Genomic DNA, 8,079 nt, shown 5'->3' with positions numbered 1-8,079 from the left:
TTTTATCAATTAATTATTAATTTTGCCTATAATTCATCTTAAAACTGTGAAAAAAAGCCTGTTTCATTTTCAAACAGCCTCAAGTATTCAGATGTCAATCTGTTTTGATAATCTATTAATCATTTCTTCAGCTCAGAGACATTTTGTGGCATTTCTTTAAAATGTTTCATCACTAATCACTTAATCAATAATGAAAATAAATGTCAGTTGCAGGCCGAGCACACTTAACTTACATCTTTACCACGTTATGATTAACTGCCTCTTCCTGTGCTGTTGGGTGGAAATATTTCACTCTGGACTCAAACAATATTTGTAATTACTTTCAAAATAAATTAATCTAAAACACATATAAATGAAGCTCCCACAAAGACCAGCAGTTATTATTCTGGTAATTTCTGGTAATTTGTTTACGTATGTTATAAAAATGCTGCTCTTTCCTTCAGGGGTTTTAACGTTAATGGAAATACTGTTCATTTGATCCAGTTTTTAACCGTCACTCTTGCTTGTGCTGATTTGACAACACAGCCCGTCGTGTCAATCAAACAATCGAAATTAAAAGTGAAAAGAGGCCGTTGACAAACATTTCTACGGTGAAATCTGTCGCATTGTGTCAGCGGTTTCGTTTTTAGCAGCATGTCCACCCACTGTTTACAAATACAGGCGTTACATACATGTTAGCACAGAAGCTAGCTCACCCAGCCTGACGTCACTGCTAACGGTAGGATTAACATTCTAGCTCTACGTTAGCTTTGTCAGTTGGTCGTTTGAAGCACGTAAACTTACCTAAAACCGGGCAGCAATCCTCCGTAAACTAGCGCCTCTGTGTTTCCTCACTGCAACAGGAAGCCTCTTGTTACTAAGCTACTGTCCGACTCGTAGCCATGTTGGCTGATTTGTTCTTGTCACGTGACCCTCAATGCTTTCCCGCCTGCGGTTGGAGCATACCATTCAGAGAGGAGAGGGATGCGGGGACGATTGTACCATCTTGGGGAAAACGTCTCGAATCGCAAAATATCCTAATTTTTGTAAGCGAAAAAACCTAAACTCTTTCATTTGTATCGTAGGCATTTGTCATAAAGTTGTGTTTTATCAAATAACTTTAATTTTTATATGCGTGTCACGTTATTAATAGAAAACCTCACCTAGTAAACCCTTTAACTCTTTAAACTCAATTTCTTCACCTCTTTTCACATTTTATGAACTGATATGTTGAATACATTTAAACAACTTATTTAGACAACATGAAACATAATTAATCAGTTAAATTAATTTAATACAAATACATTTTTAATATAAATTTACCCAGAATGTATGAGATGTACTGTTGCTATCTCACATTTAACAATGCTAGCAGAATGTCTTTCTCACTGCTTGTTCAGATTTATTTGTAAATACATATACCAGACTTTTGGTGTTAATACCAAAAACAACACCTTTTTTTCCAAATTGAAATCCCCCCCCCCCAAAAAAAAACAAAAACAAACCCTTTTTGAAAAAAGCCAACATTCTCAAATGTTGTTTAAACACAAGCAACCAAAACAGCTTTAGCCTAAATAAATCAACATTTTGCCAAATGCTGATTTATTTTTTGAAAACTGAGAAAATGTTCAAAGAATAAGTAAATAAGAATGAATCCGACCAGTTGCAATTCTAGGATTCACATAAACAATTCAAAAACACTGAGTTTCAACACCCACCTTAACATTACAAAGTTATTATTTCCCAGTATTTTAGTGTCCAATCATTTGTTATAATAGTTGGTCCATCAACAGTCAGTATGCATTTGACATAAAGAGTGTTTACACTTCTGGGAGATTCACTGTTTATCCCACCATGTTTGTGTTTGTAACCTCATATTTCCATTTGCAAACAGTAACACCAATGGTTTGTTTCTTGGTCACAGACCTGTCTAAAATGAGGGACCAACACACTGCTGGGATTGGAAGTTCAATAGCTACTAGTGTTTGCCGCAATGCCATCCATGGTAATGTTCATACGCCAGACACTTTGAGGCACTTTGGATGACAGCATTGAGCATTTAGGACTAAACTGTCCAAAGGCACAGTAACGACAAACATGAAACTAAGTGAAACAGCTTTTTAATCGCTGCCACTGTCGCTATCACTATCATCCTCCTCTTCCTCCTCTTCTTCTTCCTTCTTCTTTTCTGTTTCCTCTACAAGTCCTGAGAAGAAGTCGTTGTCTCCGTGGGCTTTCTTGGTGAGAGACTTCATCCGTCCGTCTTTCTTCTTCCTCTTGCGGTATTCGTTGACAGTTGTGTTGGGTAAACTGGAAATGTCCCAGAACTTGATGAGCTGGTCGTGGCCGCAGCTGACCAGGAAGCGGGAGTCCCAGGACTTCGCAAGCTCTTCGATGGGTTCACCAACGTGCTGCCCGATGCAGCCGATAACCCGGTTGGGAAGGAGGTTGATGGCCCTGATGGAGGACAGGCACAACTTAGTAACTTGCCATGTGGTGGGAAACATCAAAGAAGGAAACCCAGGGCAAACTAACAGACAGAAAATTGGGCTAAGCTGTTTGAGATTGGTGGCCAGCAAGACCATGAAGGTAAGCTTTCAAAAAGAGCCAATGATAACCCAACTCACCGGATATACCCGTCCATGGAGGCGGTGCACATGATGTTGTCGGTGATGGGGGCGATGCAGTCCACCGACTCAGCCTTGACAGCGAAGCGGTCGCTGGTGGCCCCGAAGCCGTTCCAGTTGAAGATGTAGATGGTCCCCTCACTGGAGCCACAAACCACCTTCTTCCCCCGCTTCATCAGCGCCACTGAGGTCAGATCACTGCTCTGGTACTCCGACAGCAGCTCGAACCGCCGCCTCTTGATGTTGAAGACGCCCATGGTACCATCACCACTGTGTCAAATCACAGGAGATCAAAGTCGAGCTTGGATTTAAGTAGACCATTTAAAAAGACTTTGCTGTTTGGTGGCCGATACTTAAAGTTACTGAACAGCAAACTTTTGGTAATTGTTACCATTTTACAAAATCAAACTTAAACCATCAAAAACATCAGTTTGGATGATTGTTCAGTTTGGAAAAGACAAACTTGGACCATTAAAACATGAGCTTGGACAGTCAAAGACCAAATTGGATCATTTAAAACCCAGTTTACCCCCATTGCCTCTGCTTTAACCTTAGGGGAAAAGCAAAAGCAACAGGGGAAAAGCATTTTTTAAAATTCTTTTATATATTTCTCTTTTATTTACTTATTTATTCCTGTTTATATTTCCACATTTATTTACTTATTCTTTTATAGATTTATTGTTTTTTATGGCACTCCTATGACTCCATAATGAAGAGAAACATGTTTACACTGTTGGCTGAGCAGCTTGAGGCGTCTTTGAAAGCATCAAAAAGTCCCTGCTTACATGTTGACTTTCATAGCTTGCTAAAATGAACGGGACACAATTGTACAATCTACAAACCGACAGCATGCTTTGGGCCTTTGGTCAGTCATGATGTAAAGTACACACAGAAACATTCGTTTAACCCTTTAACTTAACAACACTCATTAGTAATGACCCGATTGTCAAAGTAAACGAGGTTGTCTTGGAAACTGTTGTTACCTGGTGGTGAGTAGGATCCTCTTGGCCTGGTCCACAGCGATGTCACTGATGTAATCCTCATGGTGTTTCAGATCCATGATCGCCGTCCCTTTCCTCATATCCCACACCTTCAGAGAGGAACACACACACACAAAAAGAAAAAAAAATTCATTAGAAATTTCAGAAAATTTTATTGCATTGATGTGAAATTTCATCAAAAGGTTGGATCTTGGTTGTCCTTTGGTCTGAATTTGGTTCAGTCCATGGGAGATATATCTAGACCATTAAAAGACCATTTTGGATCTTACAAAGATCATCTTACACGGCTGGACCATCAAAACACCAATTTGGACAATGAAAAAACCAACATGGATCGTGTTATCATCAAAAGACCGCCTTACAAGACCAGATCAGACCATCAAAACAAGTCATGGCCTATTAAAAGACCACCATAGATCATGTTAGATCATAAAGACCATCAACCTTCAGTATCTGGATACGGCTTATACACTGTTTTTAAATAAGGAGAAATACTCTGTGTTCGGACCTTCAGGGTCCCGCCGTCGTCACCGGTCGCCAGGATGTTTTCGTCCACCAGCAGCAGACTGTAGATGGGAGCTCCGTGCGCCCCGCGGATCCTGGTGACCAGCTGTCCCCGCTCCACGTCCAGCAGGTGGACGGCCTTGTCCCGGGACACGCTGTAGAGCTTCAGCCCGTCCGCGGAGAAGCGCACCTGGCGGCAGGACTTCATGTGGTGTCCGGACGACCACACCTCCCGGTTCTCCCCCTCCGTGCAGGAGTAAGAGAAGGCGTACACGTCTCCATCAACGTCCCCGCACACAAGGAGGTCCCGGCTGGGGTGAAGCGCCACCGTGTTGGCGATCGCCTCCAGTCGGATGTCCTGCGGTGTGTCTCGGATCTTCGGACCCGGCGGCTCACCTCCGTCCTCGTCTTCGTCCTCGTCAGGATCCGGGTCTTGTTCCTGACCTACAGGCTCCGAGTCTGAGGTTTCTGGGTCTCTGATGGTCTCTGGAGCTTCTGTTTTATCCATTTCAGTCGCTGTGGATGCGGCTTCAACGTGTTCTGTGGACGCCGCCATATTGTTTGCGTTCCCCTGTTCTTCCACACTGAATCACGGCAGCGATTCCGGTGTAAACAGCTCACAGCGCCCTCTAGTGTACGTTTCGATACGTCAATAGAGAAACGTTTGTCACCATTGGTCCGTCTTCCAGCCAATCCGGAGTTCATGTGGAAATGACGTAGGGACGCTGAAGATGGCGTCGGATTCAAACGGCTCCCGATTAAATGTTGAAGTAAGTGTCAATTAAAGTTCATTACAAGCTATTTCCATGGTTCCTAATAAAGTTGTTATTATATTCGGTGGTTTAGACCGTGTTTATCTGGTTAAACTCAGTTTAGAGCAAACAAAGATGTTCTTGTTGAATATTAACCGTCAAAATGGCCTTTGTTCGGGTTGCATTTCGTTCTCAACATAACCCCATTCACAAAGTGTAAGACTTTGATTTTGTTTGTTTGCTAACACAAGTATAGACATTGTAGAACAAGCGTTAACAAGTTTAGTGAATCGTTAGGACTATGTGGTAAATTCGGCATATATAGGGTTTGTCAAGCAGCTCTTAAATGTGAGTAAAATAGCTGGATAGTGTTGACACCGTTGAGCGCCGCCCATCGCTAAAAGATTTGGAGGATGAAGGTTGTGATTTATAAATTTTAAAAAATAAGTAGAATTAAGCGTCTTCGGTGTGTTTGGTATATGCCGAATTTACAAGTTGGTCCAGCATGATACGTCAACAGTCTGACTTTTGTTGGAGGAGGCACATAACTCTGGCAATACTAAAGTGAATATTTACATGGTAGGTTTGTAAATGGAGATCGGTTGAGCTTCATGTGATGGGTGGAGTGCATCTGGTGCCAAGGCAACACCAGCGGCCGAGCAACCAGGCGGCCTCCCCCGGTACCAACACAGCTTCTGATGTTTGTCATTCCCAGGGTTAAAAATAATAAAAAACTAAACTGCGTTCAGAAGCGGAGCGATGCAGACCGAAGCAGCGGAGCAGAGGAGACAGCCTGCCCGCGGCCGGCGAGGGGAGAGCGGGCACGGCCGAGCAGACCCGCGGGGGAACCGGTCCAAGGTTGCGGTCAGCTCTGTCGGGAGCTCCGAGGAGGAGATATCAAGGTGGGGACTGAGTATTTACATTTTAAAGAAGTAACTCTCCCCTTTAACTTCTTTTCTGAACATGGATGTACAATATACAACTTTTACTAGAAGTGCTACAACAGTCCTGCAACATCTACTTTTTTTAAATGGTTGTGTGATTTATTGTACATTTGTATAAACCACAGGCACAATAAAGAACAACTGCTGCTGAGCACATCACACAATCTGTTTTTGAAACAGTCTCAGATCAGGGACAGTGGGGTCTTAAATGGCTCCACCCTCCTACAGTCTTGAAGGTGTAGTTCTGCATCTTTCTGTAGTTGTTTTGTCGTCGCTGTGGTTCTTTATCCTCACTAGATTTCTCATTTTTCTTCAGGTTGAAAGAAATCATCACCGTCATGCAACGGAAAGAGAAGCCGGCAAGAGATGGAGGAGGAAGCAGAGAGGCAGAGGAGGAGGAAGAGGAGCGAGAGAGAGCGAGAGGGAGGGACAGAAATCGAGGAGATGGAGGGAAGAGGAGGGATGGGAGAGGGAGGAGGGCGGCGTCAGAGGGAGGTGACGGGAGCGAGGAGAGGGGGAGGCTGAGGCGGAGAGTCAACCAGCTGGAGAAAGAGAAGCTGGAGCTGACGTCTAGCCACAACCAGGAGGTGAGAAACAAAAAAGACTTCATGGCCTTTAAAGGTGAAGAGTCTCCAGAGGGAGCGGTGTGAAGTCTGATAAACTGTGTGTTCAGCTGTGCAGGCTGCAGGCGGAGCTGACCCGGCTGAGGTCGTCAGTGGAGCGAGGTGAAGCTCAGAGGGTGGAGCTTCAGTATCAGCTGACTGTGAGTCAGAGAGACGCCGACCGAGCCGCCAAGCTCAGCCAAGACAAACACACACTCACAGGTACACGAATCAAACGCACCCGGCAACAACTGTAGTGGGTATAATACTCAATACATAAAAAATGGTGATTGTGTGTGTGTGTGTGTGTGTGTGTGTGTGTGTGTGTGTGTGTGTGTGTGTGTGTGTGTGTGTGTGTGTCAGAGCGAGCAGCAGAGCTCCAGCACACATTGCAGGAGCTGCAGAAAGCTCTGGACATCACCCGACACGCCAGGGAGGAGGACCAGCATGCTTTGCAGCAGGAAGTCGAGGAGCGTGACAAACTGATTCAGAGCTTCAGTTCTGAAAACCAGCGACTGCACCGACTGCTGCAGGTCGAACACACACACAGAGAGTTCAGATGAGGAGGCGCAGTTATTGTTTTTAATCGTGTTTGGTGTTTGAACATCGGTTCACTCTCTCGGTCTTCCAGGACCAGGAGGAGGCTCTGGAGGAGTCGGAGAGGAGGATGGCGGAGGTGCAGAAGGAGAGAGAGAAGGAGGCCGAGGTGAACAGACGACAAGCAGACGAGCTGAAATACCTGAGGGAGGGAGAGGAGAGGAGCAGGAAGGAGAAGGAGGTGAGGAGAAGGAGGGGGGGAAGGTAGAAGAGAACTTTAAAGGGGAGGAGGTGAAAAGCTGAAGAAAGAGATGGAGAGAGGAACAGATGGAGGAGAGAAAGGTGGAAAAACGGCTGATTGAATCTATGTTTTCTTTCTCTCTAGGTGTCAGATCAGAGGGTGAGGTCTCTGGAGGCGAGCGTCGAGGCGGAGCGAGCGGCTCACCTGGAGTCCAAGTTCAACTCTGAGATCATCCAGGTAACACAAACACACATTTCCTCCTCCTCAGATTCAGACCTGCTTCATGTTTACACCCATAATAAAGCACAGACGTGCGCAGTGCCGGGTCGAGACACAGCAAGAGAGCAGCTGGTGTATCTGATGCAGAGCGGCCAAACAAACTCAGGTTCTGTAATCATGTGACCTGGCAGCTGCGGGTGCGGGACCTGGAGACGGCGGTGGCGGTGGAGCGGTCCGGCCAGCAGGAGGCGCAGTGCAGCCTGGAGCTGCTGAGGGCTCAGTTCAGAGAGGTGGAGAGAGCTTACAGCCTGGAGAGAGAGAGGAGCGGCAGCACTGAGCGCGCTCTGGAGCGGTGAGGTCAACAAACACACAAACAAACAAACAAACAAACAGCAGCTTCTGTTTTCACTTTAGCATCATGGTTTAAAACAAAGAACTGATTCATCAGTGATTTTAGTTCATCAACATTTAATGAGCTTTTAGGGGTTTTAACGTCAGGATTTGATTTTCAAATGTAATTTGTATTTGTATGTTTATAGTTGTATTAATATGATATTGTTGTTAATGCTGGAGAGGTGTGTGTGTGTGTGTGTGTGCGTTTGCATGTGTGTGTGTGTGTGTGTGTGTGTGTGTGCGTGTGTGCAGGCTGCAGACAGAGTACGAGCAGTGTAAG

General features: G+C 44.9%; 2 protein-coding genes across 2 annotated transcripts in view; one reads left to right on the top strand and one right to left on the bottom strand.

The window, feature by feature from the left end:
• Nucleotides 1-1,476: 1,476 nt before the first annotated feature.
• On the bottom strand, nt 1,477-4,671 carry wdr55 (WD repeat domain 55). The gene is made up of 4 exons (XM_022766642.1): nt 4,116-4,671; nt 3,590-3,696; nt 2,607-2,876; nt 1,477-2,436 (listed from the first exon to the last, which is right to left on the bottom strand). Exons 1-4 carry the CDS (start codon nt 4,665-4,667, stop codon nt 2,100-2,102), a joined length of 1,266 nt encoding a protein of 421 aa, XP_022622363.1. The 5' UTR covers nt 4,668-4,671; the 3' UTR covers nt 1,477-2,099.
• A 1,621-nt stretch (nt 4,672-6,292) lies between these two features.
• The window catches only part of ccdc171 (coiled-coil domain containing 171), a gene marked incomplete at its 5' end in the record, with an annotated part of 9,441 nt that continues 7,654 nt past the window's right edge, over nt 6,293-8,079 (top strand). The window contains 7 exons of the mRNA XM_022766663.1: nt 6,293-6,394; nt 6,481-6,631; nt 6,773-6,942; nt 7,041-7,187; nt 7,332-7,424; nt 7,598-7,758; nt 8,052-8,079. The exon at nt 8,052-8,079 is cut by the window's right edge and continues 124 nt beyond it. Of these exons, the coding sequence (XP_022622384.1) occupies nt 6,293-6,394; nt 6,481-6,631; nt 6,773-6,942; nt 7,041-7,187; nt 7,332-7,424; nt 7,598-7,758; nt 8,052-8,079 (852 nt within the window). The remainder of the gene's footprint in view (nt 6,395-6,480; nt 6,632-6,772; nt 6,943-7,040; nt 7,188-7,331; nt 7,425-7,597; nt 7,759-8,051) is intronic.

The sequence above is a fragment of the Seriola dumerili genome, unplaced genomic scaffold, assembly GCF_002260705.1.
Source record: "Seriola dumerili isolate Sdu_G_001 unplaced genomic scaffold, Sdu_1.0 BDQW01000917.1, whole genome shotgun sequence".
Taxonomy (NCBI): Eukaryota; Metazoa; Chordata; class Actinopteri; order Carangiformes; family Carangidae; genus Seriola; species Seriola dumerili.
This window is presented reverse-complemented; position numbering and strand designations above follow the sequence as displayed.